We start from the raw sequence: 20,421 nt of genomic DNA, 5'->3' as shown, positions 1-20,421 counted from the left end.
CGCGGTGCTCTAATTGGGGTTCCCGGTCACTCTACGAAGAAAACGACACCAAAAAAACATAAAAAACTAATGTCGACCTTTTTCCATGTCGACCTTGTTCCTGTCGACCTTTTGTCCATGTCGACCTAAGGTGTGTCGACCAATTTGTGTCGACCTAAGGTGTGTCGACCTTTTTGTTGTCGACCTGGAGTCCCAGACCCGGGCCGACATACGTTTGTCAAATTTTACAGGTTTGACACGTTTGCGGCCTCTGCATCACAGTTTGGCCGAGCGGTTTTACAGGACTCTCAGTGCTCTCCCACCCGTTTTGGGAGCTCTGGGACGTCCCCATTGTAACTGCGCTCCATTGTCCCCTAGTGGATGAAGGAGAAATCAGGATTTTGGTACTTACCGATAAATCCCTTTCTCCGATTCCACAGGGGACACTGGACGCCCACCCAGCGCTGTCTCCTCCTTGTTCGCTTAACGGTTCGCAGATCACTATGTGACTGCTTGTTTGTTTCAGGTTAACCTTTTGTTAGGTTCCAAGTTGGTTTTGTGTTATCCTGGTTTACATGGCAGCGTTAACCTCCTCTACTTTAACGTTAGTTTATTCCAGCTCTCCTCGGGCTCAGTTTTACGTAGACTGGCTTGGAGGGGGGACATAGTAGGGGAGGAGCTAGCCACAGTGTTTGAGTTTTAAAGTGCCAGCTCCCAGTTACTGCCTACTATTTCCCCATTGTAACTGCGCTCCAGTGGCCCCTGTGGAATCGGAGAAAGGGATTTATCGATAAGTACCAAAATCCTGATGTAAGCCTTACTGCCATCTTGTGGCCTGGACAGGGAACTGCAAGCCTATGACCTTTACTAGTAGAGTGCATTTGTCATGACTGAGTCCCTTTGTGCGTCATTAGTCATACAGTAAGTGTGTGGATGCGCAGTGTATAATATGTAACGTTGTCGCTGACATAATTATGTATTTTTCTATGACGTTGCTATTTTGGCCAATCCTATACCTGAAGGTGGGCGTAACACAATCTATTCCATGCAGAACGCTAAACACCCTCTGTCCCTCCTCAGGACCACTCCGTCAGTATCCTGGGAGTGGCATCCACCGTGGCGCACGAACTGGGACACAATCTGGGTTTGAGCCATGACACAGGAGAGCGGAAATGCGGCCAACCGACGGTCGGGAAGCAGTGGATAATGGAGCGGTCTTCTGGGTAAGTACGTGTCGCAGGCAGCACCGTATGTGGCGTTTCCTCCCTGCAGGCTGACCGCTCTGTACTGTATGTCTGTCTGTATTGGCCGGTTATCACGCAGCGGAGCAATTAGCGGCAGACTGCGCATGTGCTGCGTTCGCAATGTTCTTGCGCGCAGGTGGCGCTGCGATTGCGCCGCACTGAGGTCTTCATGGAAAAGTGACTGTTTGGAGGTGTTTGTTTATGTGTGGTTGGAAATACGTGGGCGTGTCATGGCTGGTTTTGGGGCGTGTGTCTGCTGACGGCTGCAAGCTCGTACGTGCACATTCTACTGCTGCGACCAGTCTGTGTTACCATAGGCCAGCCCTTAGCCGCGATGTTCCTGGTTTCTGAGTGTATGCTGGGAGTGTGTGTGCAGCTGCGGGTGAGTGTGCGATCGCTCCGGGGGGGGCGCAGCCTGGAGAGTGGCAGTGACACGTGGCCCTGTGTGTGTCTGCCAGGTTCATGCCGGGCTTGGAGTTCAGTGAGTGCAGTCTATCTGACCTGACTTCCAGCCTGCAACAAGGGGGAGGAGTGTGCCTGTTCAATGTCCCCAAACCGGACAGCATATTCGGAGCACCCATATGTGGAAACCTAGTGGTGGAGAAGGGAGAACAGTGTGACTGCGGCCTGGTACAGGTGAGAACCGCTCGGCCCATGCCAGAATCCCGGCTGCCTCTGTTATCCCTCTGGGTCCCCGGCTGCCTCTGTTATCCCTCCGTCTCCCGGCTGCCTCTGTTATCCCTCCGTCTCCCGACTACCTCTGTTATCCCTCCGTCTCCCCGGCTGCCTCTGTTATCCCTCCGTCTCCCGACTACCTCTGTTATCCCTCTGTCTCCCCGGCTGCCTCTGTTATCCCTCCGGCTCCCCGACTACCTCTGTTATCCCTCCGGCTCCCCGGCTGCCTCTGTTATCCCTGCGGCTCCCCGTCTGCCTCTGTTATCCCTGCGTCTCCCGGCTGCCTCTGTTATCCCTCCGGCTTCCCGGCTGCCTCTGTTATCCCTCCGGCTGCCTCTGTTATCCCTCCGGCGGCTGCCTCTGTTATCCCTCCGGCTCCCCGGCTGCCTCTGTTATCCCTCCGGCTCCCCGGCTGCCTCTGTTATCCCTCCGGCTGCCTCGGTTATCCCTCCGGCGGCCTCTGTTATCCCTCTGGCTCCCCGGCGGCCTCTGTTATCCCTCTGGCTCCCCGGCTGCCTCTGTTATCCCTCTGTCTCCCCGGCTGCCTCTGTTATCCCTCCGGCTCCCCGGCTGCCTCGGTTATCCCTCCGGCTGCCTCTGTTATCCCTCCAGCTCCCCGGCTGCATCTGTTATCCCTGCGGCTCCCCGTCTGCCTCTGTTATCCCTGCGGCTCCCCGTCTGCCTCTGTTATCCCTGCGTCTCCCGGCTGCCTCTGTTATCCCTCCGGCTTCCCGGCTGCCTCTGTTATCCCTACGGCTGCCTCGGTTATCCCTCCGGCGGCCTCTGTTATCCCTCTGGCTCCCCGGCGGCCTCTGTTATCCCTCTGGCTCCCCGGCTGCCTCTGTTATCCCTCTGGCTCCCCGGCTGCCTCTGTTATCCCGCCGTCTCCCGGCTGCCTCTGTTATCCCTCCTGCTCCCCGGCTGCCTCTGTTATCCCTCCTGCTCCCCGGCTGCCTCTGTTATCCCTCCTGCTCCCCGGCTGCCTCTGTTATCCCTCCGGCTCCCTGGCTGCCTCTGTTATGCCTCCGGCTGCCTCTGTTATCCCTCCGGTTCCCCGGCTGCCTCTGTTATCCCGTCGGCTCCCCGGCTGCCTCTGTTCTCTCCCTTCTCCTGCATGGTACACCTCTCACTGTCTCTTCCTCCTGTAGGATTGCACAGACCCATGCTGTAATGCCAGCACATGCCAGCTGGTGGAGGGGGCAGAGTGCGCCATGGGTGGTCTGTGTTGTGAGCAGTGTCAGGTAGGTACAATTTCTGCTGATACTTTATAACACTAAGTACCCGTGCCATGGTGATTAATTACTGCCATATGCCTGCACTCTACAGATGAAACATTCAGGCACTATGTGCCGGGAGCCATTGGGGGACTGCGATCTGCCAGAATTCTGCACTGGGGCATCACCGCACTGCCCCCCAAATGTCTACTTTCAGGATGGGGAGCCCTGTGGGAAAGGACAGGCTCACTGCTACCAAGGAGAATGTAGAACTCTTCAGAGCCAGTGCCAGTACCTCTGGGGTCCAGGTAAGGTGGTATACAGGGGGAAGGGAGCACACACACAGGTGCCGGGACAGGGGTATACAGGGGGAAGGGAGCACACACACAGGTGCCGGGACAGGGGTATACAGGGGGAAGGGAGCACACACACAGGTGCCGGGACAGGGGTATACAGGGGGAAGGGAGCACACACACAGGTGCCGGGACAGAGGTATACAGGGGGAAGGGAGCACACACACAGGTGCCGGGACAGGGGTATACAGGGGGAAGGGAGCACACACACAGGTGCCGGGACAGGGGTATACAGGGGGAAGGGAGCACACACACAGGTGCCGGGACAGGGGTATACAGGGGGAAGGGAGCACACACACAGGTGCCGGGACAGGGGTATACAGGGGGAAGGGAGCACACACACAGGTGCCGGGACAGGGGTATACAGGGGGAAGGGAGCACACACACAGGTGCCGGGACAGGGGTATACAGGGGGAAGGGAGCACACACACAGGTGCCGGGACAGGGGTATACAGGGGGAAGGGAGCACACACACAGGTGCCGGGACAGGGGTATACAGGGGGAAGGGAGCACACACACAGGTGCCGGGACAGGGGTATACAGGGGGAAGGGAGCACACACACAGGTGCCGGGACAGGGGTATACAGGGGGAAGGGAGCACACACACAGGTGCCGGGACTGGGGTATACAGGGGGAAGGGAGCACACACACAGGTGCCGGGACAGGGGTATACAGGGGGAAGGGAGCACACACACAGGTGCCGGGACAGGGGTATACAGGGGGAAGGGAGCACACACACAGGTGCCGGGACAGGGGTATACAGGGGGAAGGGAGCACACAGGTGCCGGGACAGGGGTATACAGGAGGAAGGGAGCACACAGGTGCCGGGACAGGGGTATACATGGGAGAAGGGAGGAGACGGGTATACAGGGGGAAGGAAGCACACAGGTGCTGGGACAGGGGTATACAGGGGGAAGGGAGCACATACACAGGTGGCGGGACAGGGGTATACAGGGGAGAAGGGAGGACACAGGTGGCGAGACAGGGGTATACAGGGGAGAAGGGAGGACACAGATGCCGGGACAGGGGTATACAGGAGGAAGGGAGCACACACACAGGTGCCGGGACAGGGGTATACATGGGAGAAGGGAGGAAACACACGGGTACCGGGACAGGGGGTATACAGGGAAAAGGAAGGACACAGGGGCTGGGACAGGGGTATACAGGGAGAAGGAAGCACACGGGTGCTGGGACAGGGGTATACAGGGGGAAGGGAGCACACACACAGGTGCCGGGACAGGGGTATACAGGGGGAAGGGAGCACACAGGTGCCGGGACAGGGGTATACAGGAGGAAGGGAGCACACAGGTGCCGGGACAGGGGTATACATGGGAGAAGGGAGGAGACTGGTATACAGGGGGAAGGAAGCACACAGGTGCTGGGACAGGGGTATACAGGGGGAAGGGAGCACATACACAGGTGGCGGGACAGGGGTATACAGGGGAGAAGGGAGGACACAGATGCCGGGACAGGGGTATACAGGAGGAAGGGAGCACACACACAGGTGCCGGGACAGGGGTATACATGGGAGAAGGGAGGAAACACACGGGTACCGGGACAGGGGGTATACAGGGAAAAGGAAGGACACAGGGGCTGGGACAGGGGTATACAGGGAGAAGGAAGCACACGGGTGCTGGGACAGGGGTATACAGGGGGAAGGGAGCACACACACAGGGGCCGGGACAGGGGTATACAGGGGAGAAGGGAGGACACAGGTGCCGGGACAGGGGTATACAGGGGAGAAGGAAGCGCACACACACAGGTGCCGGGACAGGGGTATACAGGGGAGAAGGGCGCACACACACAGATGCCGGGACAGGGGTATACAGGGAGAAGGAAGCACACAGGTGCCGGGACAGGGGTATACAGGGGAGAAGGAAGCGCACACACACAGGTGCTGGGACAGGGGTATACAGGGAGAAGGGAGGACACAGGTGCCGGGACAGGGGTATACAGGGAGAAGGGAGGACACAGGTGCCGGGACAGGGGTATACAGGGGAGAAGGAAGCACACAGGTGCCGGGACAGGGGTATACAGGGGAGAAGGAAGCGCACACACAGGTGCCGGGACAGGGGTATACAGGGGAGAAGGAAGCGCGCACACACACAGGTGCCAGGACAGGGGTATACAGGGGAGAAGGGAGGACACAGGTGCCGGGACAGGGGTATACAGGGGAGAAGGGAGGTCACAGGTGCCGGGACAGGGGTATACAGGGGAGAAGGGAGGACACAGGTGCCGGGACAGGGGTATACAGGGAGAAGGGAGGACACAGGTGCTGGGACAGGGGTATACAGGGAGAAGGGAGGACACAGGTACCGGGACAGGGGTATACAGGGAGAAGGGAGGACACAGGTGCCGGGACAGGGGTATACAGGGAGAAGGGAGGTCACAGGTGCCGGGACAGGGGTATACAGGGGAGAAGGGAGGACAGAGGTGCCGGGACAGGGGTATACAGGGGAGAAGGAAGCGCACACACACAGATGCCGGGACAGGGGTATACAGGGGAGAAGGGAGGACACAGATGCTGGGACAGGGGTATACAGGGAGAAGGGAGGTCACAGGTGCCGGGACAGGGGTATACAGGGGAGAAGGAAGCACACAGGTGCCGGGACAGGGGTATACAGGGGAGAAGGGAGCACACAGATGCCGGGACAGGGGTATACAGGGGAGAAGGGAGGTCACAGGTGCCGGGACAGGGGTATACAGGGGAGAAGGGAGCACACAGATGCCGGGACAGGGGTATTCAGGGAGAAGGGAGATCACAGGTGCCGGGACAGGGGTATACAGGGGAGAAGGAAGGACACAGATGCCGGGACAGGGGTATACAGGGAGAAGGGAGGTCACAGGTGTCCCGGGACAGGGGTATACAGGGGAGAAGGAAGCACACAGGTGCCGGGACAGGGGTATACAGGGGAGAAGGGAGCACACAGATGCCGGGACAGGGGTATTCAGGGAGAAGGGAGGTCACAGGTGCCGGGACAGGGGTATACAGGGGAGAAGGGAGGACACAGATGCCGGGACAGGGGTATACAGGGAGAAGGGAGGTCACAGGTGTCCCGGGACAGGGGTATACAGGGGAGAAGGAAGCACACAGGTGCCGGGACAGGGGTATACAGGGGAGAAGGGAGCACACAGATGCCGGGACAGGGGTATTCAGGGAGAAGGGAGGTCACAGGTGCCGGGACAGGGGTATACAGGGAGAAGGGAGGTCACAGGTGCCGGGACAGGGGTATACAGGGGAGAAGGAAGCACACAGGTGCCGGGACAGGGGTATACAGGGGAGAAGGGAGCACACAGATGCCGGGACAGGGGTATTCAGGGAGAAGGGAGGTCACAGGTGCCGGGACAGGGGTATACAGGGAGAAGGGAGGTCACAGGTGCCGGGACAGGGGTATACAGGGGAGAAGGAAGCACACAGGTGCCGGGACAGGGGTATACAGGGGAGAAGGGAGCACACAGATGCCGGGACAGGGGTATACAGGGGAGAAGGGAGGACACAGATGCCGGGACAGGGGTATACAGGGGAGAAGGGAGCACACAGATGCCGGGACAGGGGTATACAGGGAGAAGGGAGCACACAGATGCCGGGACAGGGGTATACAGGGGAGAAGGGAGCACACAGATGCCAGGACAGGGGTATACAGGGGAGAAGGGAGGACACAGATGCCGAGACGGGTATACAGGGGAGAAGGGAGGACACATGTGCCGGGACAGGGGTATACAGGGGAGAAGGGAGGACACAGATGCCGGGACAGGGGTATACAGGGGAGAATGGAGGTCACAGATGCCGGGACAGGGGTATACAGGGGAGAAGGGAGGACACAGGTGCCGGGACAGGGGTATACAGGGGAGAAGGGAGCACACAGATGCCGGGACAGGGGTATACAGGGGAGAAGGGAACGCGCACACACACAGGTGCCGGGACAGGGGTATACAGGGGAGAAGGGAACGCGCACACACACAGATGCCTGGACAGGGGAGAAGGGAGGACACAGATTCCGGGACAGGGGTATACAGGGAAAAGGGAGGTCACAGGTGCCGGGACAGGGGTATACAGGGGAGAAGGGAGCACACAGATGCCGGGACAGGGGTATTCAGGGAGAAGGGAGGTCACAGGTGCCGGGACAGGGGTATACAGGGAGAAGGGAGGTCACAGGTGCCGGGACAGGGGTATACAGGGGAGAAGGAAGCGCACACACACAGATGCCGGGACAGGGGTATACAGGGGAGAAGGGAGGACACAGATGCCGGGACAGGGGTATACAGGGGAGAAGGGAGGACACAGATGCCGGGACAGGGGTATACAGGGGAGAAGGGAGGACACAGGTGCCGGGACAGGGGTATACAGGGGAGAAGGGAGCACACAGATGCCGGGACAGGGGTATACAGGGGAGAAGGGAACGCGCACACACACAGGTGCCGGGACAGGGGTATACAGGGGAGAAGGGAGGACACAGGTGCCGGGACAGGGGTATACAGGGCAGAAGGAAGCGCGCACACACACAGGTGCCGGGACAGGGGTATACAGGGGAGAAGGGAGGACACAGGTGCCGGGACAGGGGTATACAGGGGAGAAGGGAGCACACAGATGCCGGGACAGGGGTATTCAGGGAGAAGGGAGGTCACAGGTGCCGGGACAGGGGTATACAGGGGAGAAGGGAGGACACAGATGCCGGGACAGGGGTATACAGGGAGAAGGGAGGTCACAGGTGTCCCGGGACAGGGGTATACAGGGGAGAAGGAAGCACACAGGTGCCGGGACAGGGATATACAGGGGAGAAGGGAGCACACAGATGCCGGGACAGGGGTATTCAGGGAGAAGGGAGGTCACAGGTGCCGGGACAGGGGTATACAGGGAGAAGGGAGGTCACAGGTGCCGGGACAGGGGTATACAGGGGAGAAGGAAGCACACAGGTGCCGGGACAGGGGTATACAGGGGAGAAGGGAGCACACAGATGCCGGGACAGGGGTATACAGGGGAGAAGGGAGGACACAGATGCCGGGACAGGGGTATACAGGGGAGAAGGGAGCACACAGATGCCGGGACAGGGGTATACAGGGAGAAGGGAGCACACAGATGCCGGGACAGGGGTATACAGGGGAGAAGGGAGCACACAGATGCCAGGACAGGGGTATACAGGGGAGAAGGGAGGACACATGTGCCGGGACAGGGGTATACAGGGGAGAAGGGAGGACACAGATGCCGGGACAGGGGTATACAGGGGAGAATGGAGGTCACAGATGCCGGGACAGGGGTATACAGGGGAGAAGGGAGGACACAGGTGCCGGGACAGGGGTATACAGGGGAGAAGGGAGCACACAGATGCCGGGACAGGGGTATACAGGGGAGAAGGGAACGCGCACACACACAGGTGCCGGGACAGGGGTATACAGGGGAGAAGAGAACGCGCACACACACAGATGCCTGGACGGGGAGAAGGGAGGACACAGATTCCGGGACAGGGGTATACAGGGAAAAGGGAGGTCACAGGTGCCGGGACAGGGGTATACAGGGGAGAAGGGAGCACACAGATGCCGGGACAGGGGTATTCAGGGAGAAGGGAGGTCACAGGTGCCGGGACAGGGGTATACAGGGAGAAGGGAGGTCACAGGTGCCGGGACAGGGGTATACAGGGGAGAAGGAAGCGCACACACACAGATGCCGGGACAGGGGTATACAGGGGAGAAGGGAGGACACAGATGCCGGGACAGGGGTATACAGGGGAGAAGGGAGGACACAGATGCCGGGACAGGGGTATACAGGGGAGAAGGGAGGACACAGGTGCCGGGACAGGGGTATACAGGGGAGAAGGGAGCACACAGATGCCGGGACAGGGGTATACAGGGGAGAAGGGAACGCGCACACACACAGGTGCCGGGACAGGGGTATACAGGGGAGAAGGGAGGACACAGGTGCCGGGACAGGGGTATACAGGGCAGAAGGAAGCGCGCACACACACAGGTGCCGGGACAGGGGTATACAGGGGAGAAGGGAGGACACAGGTGCCGGGACAGGGGTATACAGGGGAGAATGGAGGTCACAGGTGCCGGGACAGGGGTATACAGGGCAGAAGGAAGCGCGCACACACACAGGTGCCGAGACGGGTATACAGGGGAGAAGGGAGGACACAGGTGCCGGGACAGGGGTATACAGGGGAGAGGGGAGGACACAGGTGCCGGGACAGGGGTATACAGGGGAGAAGGAAGCGCACACACACACAGATGCCGGGACAGGGGTATATAAGGGGAGAAGGGAGGACACAGGTGCCGGGACAGGGGTATACAGGGGAGAAGGGAGCACACAGATGCCGGGACAGGGGTATACAGGGGAGAAGGGAACGCGCACACACACAGGTGCCGGGACAGGGGTATACAGGGGAGAGGGGAGGACACAGGTGCCGGGACAGGGGTATACAGGGCAGAAGGAAGCGCGCACACACACAGGTGCCGGGACAGGGGTATACAGGGGAGAAGGGAGGACACAGGTGCCGGGACAGGGGTATACAGGGGAGAATGGAGGTCACAGGTGCCGGGACAGGGGTATACAGGGCAAAAGGAAGCGCGCACACACACAGGTGCCGGGACAGGGGTATACAGGGGAGAAGGGAGGACACAGGTGCCGGGACAGGGGTATACAGGGGAGAGGGGAGGACACAGGTGCCGGGACAGGGGTATACAGGGGAGAAGGAAGCGCACACACACATAGATGCCGGGACAGGGGTATACAGGGGAGAAGGGAGGACACAGGTGCCGGGACGGGGGTATACAGGGGAGAAGGGAGGACACAGGTGCCGGGACGGGGGTATACAGGGGAGAAGGGAGGACACAGGTGCCGGGACAGGGGTATACAGGGGAGAAGGAAGCGCACACACACACACAGATGCCGGGACAGGGGTATACAGGGGAGAAGGGAGGACACAGGTGCCGGGACGGGGGTATACAGGGGAGAAGGGAGGACACAGGTGCCGGGACAGGGGTATACAGGGGAGAAGGGAGGACACAGGTGCCGGGACAGGGGTATACAGGGGAGAAGGGAGGACACAGGTGCCGGGACAGGGGTATACAGGGGAGAAGGGAGGACACAGGTGGCGGGACAGGGGTATACAGGGGAGAAGGATGCGCGCACACACACAGGTGCCGGGACGGGGGTATACAGGGGAGAAGGAAGCACACACAGATGCCGGGACAGGGGTATACAGGGGAGAAGGGAGGTCACAGGTGCCGGGACATACAGGGGAGAAGGGAGGACACAGATGCCGGGACGGGGGTATACAGGGAGAAGGGAGGACACAGGTGCCGGGACGGGGGTATACAGGGGAGAAGGAAGCGCACACACACAGATGCCGGGACAGGGGTATACAGGGGAGAAGGGAGGTCACAGGTGCCGGGACAGGGGTATACAGGGGAGAAGGGAGGACACAGATGCCGGGACAGGGGTATACAGGGGAGAAGGGAGGACACAGGTGCCGGGACAGGGGTATACAGGGGAGAAGGGAGCACACAGATGCCGGGACAGGGGTATACAGGGGAGAAGGGAACGCGCACACACACAGGTGCCGGGACAGGGGTATACAGGGGAGAAGGGAGGACACAGGTGCCGGGACAGGGGTATACAGGGCAGAAGGAAGCGCGCACACACACAGGTGCCGGGACAGGGGTATACAGGGGAGAAGGGAGGACACAGGTGCCGGGACAGGGGTATACAGGGGAGAATGGAGGTCACAGGTGCCGGGACAGGGGTATACAGGGCAGAAGAAAGCGCGCACACACACAGGTGCCGAGACAGGGGTATACAGGGGAGAAGGGAGGACACAGGTGCCGGGACAGGGGTATACAGGGGAGAGGGGAGGACACAGGTGCCGGGACAGGGGTATACAGGGGAGAAGGAAGCGCACACACACACAGATGCCGGGACAGGGGTATATAAGGGGAGAAGGGAGGACACAGGTGCCGGGTCAGGGGTATACAGGGGAGAAGGGAGCACACAGATGCCGGGACAGGGGTATACAGGGGAGAAGGGAACGCGCACACACACAGGTGCCGGGACAGGGGTATACAGGGGAGAGGGGAGGACACAGGTGCCGGGACAGGGGTATACAGGGCAGAAGGAAGCGCGCACACACACAGGTGCCGGGACAGGGGTATACAGGGGAGAAGGGAGGACACAGGTGCCGGGACAGGGGTATACAGGGGAGAATGGAGGTCACAGGTGCCGGGACAGGGGTATACAGGGCAAAAGGAAGCGCGCACACACACAGGTGCCGGGACAGGGGTATACAGGGGAGAAGGGAGGACACAGGTGCCGGGACAGGGGTATACAGGGGAGAGGGGAGGACACAGGTGCCGGGACAGGGGTATACAGGGGAGAAGGAAGCGCACACACACATAGATGCCGGGACAGGGGTATACAGGGGAGAAGGGAGGACACAGGTGCCGGGACGGGGGTATACAGGGGAGAAGGGAGGACACAGGTGCCGGGACGGGGGTATACAGGGGAGAAGGGAGGACACAGGTGCCGGGACAGGGGTATACAGGGGAGAAGGAAGCGCACACACACACACAGATGCCGGGACAGGGGTATACAGGGGAGATGGGAGGACACAGGTGCCGGGACGGGGGTATACAGGGGAGAAGGGAGGACACAGGTGCCGGGACAGGGGTATACAGGGGAGAAGGGAGGACACAGGTGCCGGGACAGGGGTATACAGGGGAGAAGGGAGGACACAGGTGCCGGGACAGGGGTATACAGGGGAGAAGGGAGGACACAGGTGGCGGGACAGGGGTATACAGGGGAGAAGGATGCGCGCACACACACAGGTGCCGGGACGGGGGTATACAGGGGAGAAGGAAGCACACACAGATGCCGGGACAGGGGTATACAGGGGAGAAGGGAGGTCACAGGTGCCGGGACATACAGGGGAGAAGGGAGGACACAGATGCCGGGACGGGGGTATACAGGGAGAAGGGAGGACACAGGTGCCGGGACGGGGGTATACAGGGGAGAAGGAAGCGCACACACACAGGTGCCGGGACAGGGGTATACAGGGGAGAAGGGAGGTCACAGGTGCTGGGACGGGGGTATACAGGGGAGAAGGGAGGACACAGGTGCCGGGACAGGGGTATACAGGGGAGAAGGGAGGACACAGGGGACGGGGGTATACAGACCACACACGGTTACATGGGGCTGGTGGGCAGTAATCAGGACTGGGTCGTTACTGGCTCCATGTTGCGGTACGGGCGCGCTGTGTAACGGTGCTGTACCCGCAGGCTCGTCTCCAGCCCCGCTTTCCTGCTTTGCGAAAGTGAACATGAGAGGAGATAAATACGGAAACTGTGGACGAAGAGTGAATGGCACTTACCTGCCCTGTACACCAAGGTACCTACCGACCCACGTGTCCTATATACATCCAATGCCCCTGTAAGAAAGGGGAGACGATGGCTGTCCCTATATCTGCATTGTCTGGGGAAAGGTCTCCTGCGTGTATACACGGTGGATGTTTCTTGTTGCTGTAATGAGCATCATTCAGGGTATATGACGTATGGGTCCCCGCAGTCAGTGTCTCAATGCTGTTACTGAAAAGAAGCCTTCCTACGTCATATAGCCAGCCTGCGCTGTGTCCTCTCTTGCAGGAATGTCCTGTGCGGCACCATTCAATGTCAGGGGGGAAGTAATCGCCCCCTGCTGGGGTACGGTGCAAAGATCATCACCATCAGTGTCCTTATCAATGGCTCCCAGACCTCCTGCCGTGGCACATACTTCAACTTGGGAGACGATATTTGGGACCTGGTTGCTGTGAAGACGGGGACGGTCTGTGGAGCAGGAAAGGTGCGTTCCACAGGTCACGCAGCTGACTGGTCCCCTGCACCATATCTGCCCCAAATGCCTGACACCCCCAATCCCTACACCCCTATCCTGTTACTGCTATATACACCCACTCCTAGCCCCGTCCTGCACACCCTCTACACCTTACCCTCTAACACACCCCAATCCCTACACCCCTATCCTGTATACAGCGTGTCCCCAGTTACTGCTATATACACCCACTCCTAGCCCCGTCCTGCACACCCTCTACACCTTACCCTCTAACACACCCCAATCCCTACACCCCTATCCTGTATACAGCGTGTCCCCAGTTACTGCTATATACACCCACTCCTAGCCCCGTCCTGTACACCCTCTACACCTTACCCTCTAACACACCCCAATCCCTACACCCCTATCCTGGTACTGCTATATACACCCACTCCTAGCCCCGTCCTGTACACCCTCTACACCTTACCCTCTAACACACCCCAATCCCCTAACACACCCCAATCCCTACACCCCTATCCTGTTACTGCTATATACACCCACTCCTAGCCCCGTCCTGTACACCCTCTACACCTTACCCCCTAACACGCCCCAATCCCCTAACACGCCCCAATCCCCTAACACACCCCAATCCCTACACCCCTATCCCGTATACAGCGTATCCCCGTCACTGCTATAAATACCTTATATACACTATAACGCATGCCAAACATTATAATTGTTCCACACTGTGCCTATATGACTGTATATCGCATGCACTGACCCCATCCACCTGCATTCTCCTAGGTCTGTGTCAATCAGCAGTGCCAGGATGTAGCAGCGCTGAAAGTACAGTCCTGCAGGAACAAGTGCGGAGGACATGGGGTAAGAGGAGCCTCTGCTGCATATTTCCTTCTCTTTCCCCTGCCGCCTTCTTATCAATATGCTTTCTTCCCCTCCTACTGATGTCTCTACCCCTCCATCCACTCCCTACTTCCTGCCTGTCCCTCTCTATCCACTCCCTACTTCCTGCCTGTCCCTCTCCATCCACTCCCTACTTCCTGCCTGTCCCTCTCTATCCACTCCCTACTTCCTGCCTGTCCCTCTCTATCCACTCCCTACTTCCTGCCTGTCCCTCTCCATCCACTCCCTACTTCCTGCCTGTCCCTCTCTATCCACTCCCTACTTCCTGCCTGTCCCTCTCTATCCACTCCCTACTTCGTGCCTGTCCCTCTCTATCCACTCCCTACTTCCTGCCTGTCCCTCTCTGTCCACTCCCTACTTCCTGCCTGTCCCTCTCTGTCCACTCCCTACTTCCTGCCTGTCCCTCTCTGTCCACTCCCTACTTCCTGCCTGTCCCTCTCTGTCCACTCCCTACTTCCTGCCTGTCCCTCTCTGTCCATCTCTGTCCACTCCCCACTTCCCACCTGTCCATCTCTGTCCACTCCCCTCTTCCCACCTCTCCATCTCTGTCCACTCCCCACCTGTCCATCTCTGTCCACTCCCCTCTTCCCACCTGTCCATCTCTGTCCACTCCCCACTTCCCACCTGTCCATCTCTGTCCACTCCCCACTTCCCACCTGTCCATCTCTGTCCACTCCCCACTACCCACCTGTCCATCTCTGTCCACTCCCCTCTTCCCACCTGTCCATCTCTGTCCACTTCCCACCTGTCCATCTCTGTCCACTCCCCACTTCCCACCTGTCCATCTCTGTCCACTCCCCACTTCCCACCTGTCCATCTCTGTCCACTCCCCACTTCCCACCTGTCCATCTCTGTCCACTCCCCTCTTCCCACCTGTCCATCTCTGTCCACTCCCCACTTCCCACCTGTCCATCTCTGTCCACTCCCCTCTTCCCACCTGTCCATCTCTGTCCACTCCCCACTTCCCACCTGTCCATCTCTGTCCACTCCCCACTTCCCACCTGTCCATCTCTGTCCACTCCCCACTCCCCACCTGTCCATCTCTGTCCACTCCCCACCTGTCCATCTCTGTCCACTCCCCACTCCCCACCTGTCCATCTCTGTCCACTCCCTACTTCCCACCTGTCCATCTCTGTCCACTCCCCTCTTCCCACCTGTCCATCTCTGTCCACTCCCCACTTCCCACCTGTCCATCTCTGTCCACTCCCCACTTCCCACCTGTCCATCTCTGTCCACTCCCCACTTCCCACCTGTCCATCTCTGTCCACTCCCCACTTCCCACCTGTCCATCTCTGTCCACTCCCCACTTCCCACCTGTCCATCTCTGTCCACTCCCCACTTCCCACCTGTCCATCTCTGTCCACTCCCCACTTCCCACCTGTCCATCTCTGTCCACTCCCCACTTCCCACCTGTCCATCTCTGTCCACTCCCCACTTCCCACCTGTCCATCTCTGTCCACTCCCCACTTCCCACCTGTCCATCTCTGTCCACTCCCCACTTCCCACCTGTCCATCTCTGTCCACTCCCCACTTCCCACCTGTCCATCTCTGTCCACTCCCCACTTCCCACCTGTCCATCTCTGTCCACTCCCCACTTCCCACCTGTCCATCTCTGTCCACTCCCCACTTCCCACCTGTCCATCTCTGTCCACTCCCCACCTGTCCATCTCTGTCCACTCCCCACTCCCCACCTGTCCATCTCTGTCCACTCCCCTCTTCCCACCTGTCCATCTCTGTCCACTCCCCACTTCCCACCTGTCCATCTCTGTCCACTCCCCACTTCCCACCTGTCCATCTCTGTCCACTCCCCACTTCCCACCTGTCCATCTCTGTCCACTTCCCACCTGTCCATCTCTGTCCACTCCCCACTTCCCACCTGTCCATCTCTGTCCACTCCCCACTTCCCACCTGTCCATCTCTGTCCACTCCCCACTTCCCACCTGTCCATCTCTGTCCACTCCCCACTTCCCACCTGTCCATCTCTGTCCACTCCCCACTTCCCACCTGTCCATCTCTGTCCACTCCCCACTTCCCACCTGTCCATCTCTGTCCACTCCCCTCTTCCCACCTGTCCATCTCTGTCCACTCCCCACTTCCCACCTGTCCATCTCTGTCCACTCCCCACTTCCCACCTGTCCATCTCTGTCCACTCCCCACTTCCCACCTGTCCATCTCTGTCCACTCCCCACTTCCCACCTGTCCATCTCTGTCCACTCCCCACTTCCCACCTGTCCATCTCTGTCCACTCCCCACTTCCCACCTGTCCATCTCTGTCCACTCCCCTCTTCCCACCTGTCCATCTCTGTCCACTCCCCTCTTCCCACCTGTCCATCTCTGTCCACTCCCCACTTCCCACCTGTCCATCTCTGTCCACTCCCCACTTCCCACCTGTCCATCTCTGTCCACTCCCCACCTGTTCATCTCTGTCCACTCCCCACTTCCCACCTGTCCATCTCTGTCCACTCCCCACTTCCCACCTGTCCATCTCTGTCCACTCCCCACCTGTCCATCTCTGTCCACTCCCCACCTGTCCATCTCTGTCCACTCCCCACTTCCCACCTGTCCATCTCTGTCCACTCCCCACTTCCCACCTGTCCATCTCTGTCCACTCCCCACTTCCCACCTGTCCATCTCTGTCCACTCCCCACTTCCCACCTGTCCATCTCTGTCCACTCCCCACTTCCCACCTGTCCATCTCTGTCCACTCCCCACTTCCCACCTGTCCATCTCTGTCCACTCCCCTCTTCCCACCTGTCCATCTCTGTCCACTCCCCTCTTCCCACCTGTCCATCTCTGTCCACTCCCCACTTCCCACCTGTCCATCTCTGTCCACTCCCCACTTCCCACCTGTCCATCTCTGTCCACTCCCCTCTTCCCACCTGTCCATCTCTGTCCATCTCTGTCCACTCCCCACTTCCCACCTGTCCATCTCTGTCCACTCCCCACTTCCCACCTGTCCATCTCTGTCCACTCCCCTCTTCCCACCTGTCCATCTCTGTCCACTCCCCACTTCCCACCTGTCCATCTCTGTCCACTCCCCACTTCCCACCTGTCCATCTCTGTCCACTCCCCACTTCCCACCTGTCCATCTCTGTCCACTCCCCACCTGTTCATCTCTGTCCACTCCCCACTTCCCACCTGTCCATCTCTGTCCACTCCCCACTTCCCACCTGTCCATCTCTGTCCACTCCCCACTTCCCACCTGTCCATCTCTGTCCACTCCCCACCTGTCCATCTCTGTCCACTCCCCACTTCCCACCTGTCCATCTCTGTCCACTCCCCACTTCCCACCTGTCCATCTCTGTCCACTCCCCACTTCCCACCTGTCCATCTCTGTCCACTCCCCACTTCCCACCTGTCCATCTCTGTCCACTCCCCACTTCCCACCTGTCCATCTCTGTCCACTCCCCACTTCCCACCTGTCCATCTCTGTCCACTCCCCTCTTCCCACCTGTCCATCTCTGTCCACTCCCCACTTCCCACCTGTTCATCTCTGTCCACTCCCCACTTCCCACCTGTCCATCTCTGTCCACTCCCCACTTCCCACCTGTCCATCTCAGTCTCGGGTTACAGAGTCCCCATTTTCTCACCATCTCTCTATAATTCTGACCCTCAGATCTGTAACAGTAACAATAACTGTCATTGTGACCTTGGCTGGGCCCCACCGGACTGTGAGCAGTCTGGGTACGGCGGCAGCGCCGACAGTGGGCCGGTGGCCCTGGAGCGTGGTAAGCATGACTTCAGACTGTACTCTCATGATAATTGTCATATAGGCGTGATCTATACCTGAGTGTCCCATGCAGGCAGCAGTACAGTCACCAGCACCGTGCTCCCAGTCCTCCTGCTCCTCCTCCTCCTCCTCTGCCTGATCATTACCTGTTACCGGAAGAGGAGCTGTATCCAGAGCAAGCTCAGTAACACCTTCAGCAAGAGCAGCAAATGTCAGTACAGGTCAGTAAATATCGGTACAGGTCAGGAAATGTCTGTACAGGTCAGTAAATATCAGTACAGGTCAGAAAATGTCTGTACAGGTCAGTAAATATCAGTACAGGTCAGTAAATGTCTGTACAGGTCAGTAAATGTCTGTACAGGTCAGGAAATGTCTGTACAGGTCAGGAAATGTCTGTACAGGTCAGTAAATGTCGGTACAGGTCAGTAAATGTCGGTACAGGTCAGGAAATGTCTGTACAGGTCAGGAAATGTCTGTACAGGTCAGTAAATATCAGTACAGGTCAGTAAATGTCGGTACAGGTCAGTAAATATCAGTACAGGTCAGGAAATGTCTGTACAGGTCAGTAAATATCAGTAGAGGTCAGTAAATGTCGGTACAGGTCAGGAAATGTCGGTACAGGTCAGGAAATGTCTGTACAGGTCAAGAAATGTCTGTACAGGTCAGTAAATGTCGGTACAGGTCAGTAAACATCGGTACAGGTCAGTAAATGTCTGTACAGGTCAGTAAATGTCGGTACAGGTCAGCAAATGTCGGTACAGGTCAGTAAATGTCAGGAAATGTATCTATGCATCCCCCAGCTCCACCTTCGGCTCTGTATTGTATACTCATCCAGTTCTCTGACCTGCCCTCCTACAGAGTAACTCAGAACAGCAGCCAGCCCCGCCCACAGCGCCCACCTCCGCCTCACTGGACGCAGAGTACGGAGCTGCAGGTGATGTCCGCCAGTCATCAGGTGAGAGATGGGGCGGTCCTGGTGATCACATGAGGTACACACTGCATGGCGTATACTGACATAGGTCCTGTGTAATGGGGTCTGGAGTATGTGTCCTATGTCACTCCCTGGCAACACTGAGGAGAGGGTGGAGGGAAAGAGATGAGACCATATAGACAGGACGGGAGAGGTAGGGAATACTGACATAGGTCCTGTGTAATGGGGTCTGGAGTACGTGTCCTGTGTCACTCCCTGGCAACACTGAGGAGAGGGTGGAGGGAAAGAGATGAGGCCATATAGACAGGACGGGAGAGGTAGGGAATACTGACATAGGTCCTGTGTAATGGGGTCTGGAGTACGTGTCCTGTGTCACTCCCTGGAAACACTGAGGAGAGGCCGGAGGTGTGGAGGGAAAGAGATGAGGCCATATAGACAGGACGGGAGAGGTAGGGAATACTGACATAGGTCCTGTGTAATGGGGTCTGGAGTACGTGTCCTGTGTCACTCCCTGGAAACACTGAGGAGAGGGTGGAGGGAAAGAGATGAGGCCATATAGACAGGACGGGAGAGGTAGGGAATACTGACATAGGTCCTGTGTAATGGGGTCTGGAGTACGTGTCCTGTGTCACTCCCTGGCAACACTGAGGAGAGGGTGGAGGGAAAGAGATGAGGCCATATAGACAGGACGGGAGAGGTAGGGAATACTGACATAGGTCCTGTGTAATGGGGTCTGGAGTATGTGTCCTGTGTCACTCCCTGGAAACACTGAGGAGAGGCCGGAGGGGTGGAGGGAAAGAGATGAGGCCATATAGACAGGACGGGAGAGGTAGGGAATACTGACATAGGTCCTGTGTAATGGTGTCTGGAGTACGTGCCCTATGTCACTCCCTGGAAACACTGAGGAGAGGCCGGAGGGGTGGAGGGAAAGAGATGAGGACATATAGACAGGACGGGAGAGGTAGGGAATACTGACATAGGTCCTGTGTAATGGTGTCTGGAGTACGTGTCCTATGTAACTCCCTGGCAACATTGAGGAGAGGCCGGAGGGGTGGAGGGAAAGAGATGAGGACATATAGACAGGACGGGAGAGGTAGGGAATACTGACATAGGTCCTGTGTAATGGTGTCTGGAGTATGTGTCCTATGTCACTCCCTGGAAACACTTAGGAGAGGCCGGAGGGGTGGAGGGAAAGAGATGAGGACATATAGACAGGACGGGAGAGGTAGGGAATACTGACATAGGTCCTGTGTAATGGGGTCTCGAGTATGTGTCCTGTGTCACTCCCTGGCAACACTGAGGAGAGGCCGGAGGGAAAGAGATGAGGACATATAGACAGGACGGGAGAGGTAGGGAATACTGACATAGGTCCTGTGTAATGGGGTCTGGAGTACGTGTCCTGTGTCACTCCCTGGAAACACTGAGGAGAGGCCGGAGGGGTGGAGGGAAAGAGATGAGGACATATAGACAGGACGGGAGAGATAGGGAATACTGACGGAGTAGAGAGGGATGAGATAGCGAATATGGACAGGAGGGGAGAGGGATGAGGAACGGAGGACGGAAGGAGAGCAGGATTAGGAA

The 20,421-nt window shown here is 58.5% G+C and overlaps 1 protein-coding gene across 7 annotated transcripts in view; it reads left to right on the top strand.

The window, feature by feature from the left end:
• The window catches only part of ADAM15 (ADAM metallopeptidase domain 15), an 83,596-nt gene that overhangs the window by 48,216 nt on the left and 14,959 nt on the right, over positions 1-20,421 (top strand). For all 7 annotated transcript variants that reach the window (XM_063946639.1, XM_063946638.1, XM_063946636.1 and 4 more), the window contains exons 11-20: positions 1,060-1,202; positions 1,682-1,859; positions 3,047-3,139; positions 3,225-3,420; positions 12,733-12,841; positions 13,096-13,291; positions 14,063-14,140; positions 17,796-17,907; positions 17,983-18,130; positions 18,768-18,864. In XM_063946639.1, the coding sequence (XP_063802709.1) occupies positions 1,060-1,202; positions 1,682-1,859; positions 3,047-3,139; positions 3,225-3,420; positions 12,733-12,841; positions 13,096-13,291; positions 14,063-14,140; positions 17,796-17,907; positions 17,983-18,130; positions 18,768-18,864 (1,350 nt within the window). The remainder of the gene's footprint in view (positions 1-1,059; positions 1,203-1,681; positions 1,860-3,046; positions 3,140-3,224; positions 3,421-12,732; positions 12,842-13,095; positions 13,292-14,062; positions 14,141-17,795; positions 17,908-17,982; positions 18,131-18,767; positions 18,865-20,421) is intronic.

Source organism: Pseudophryne corroboree, chromosome 12, assembly GCF_028390025.1.
Source record: "Pseudophryne corroboree isolate aPseCor3 chromosome 12, aPseCor3.hap2, whole genome shotgun sequence".
Classification (NCBI taxonomy): Eukaryota; Metazoa; Chordata; class Amphibia; order Anura; family Myobatrachidae; genus Pseudophryne; species Pseudophryne corroboree.
This window is presented reverse-complemented; position numbering and strand designations above follow the sequence as displayed.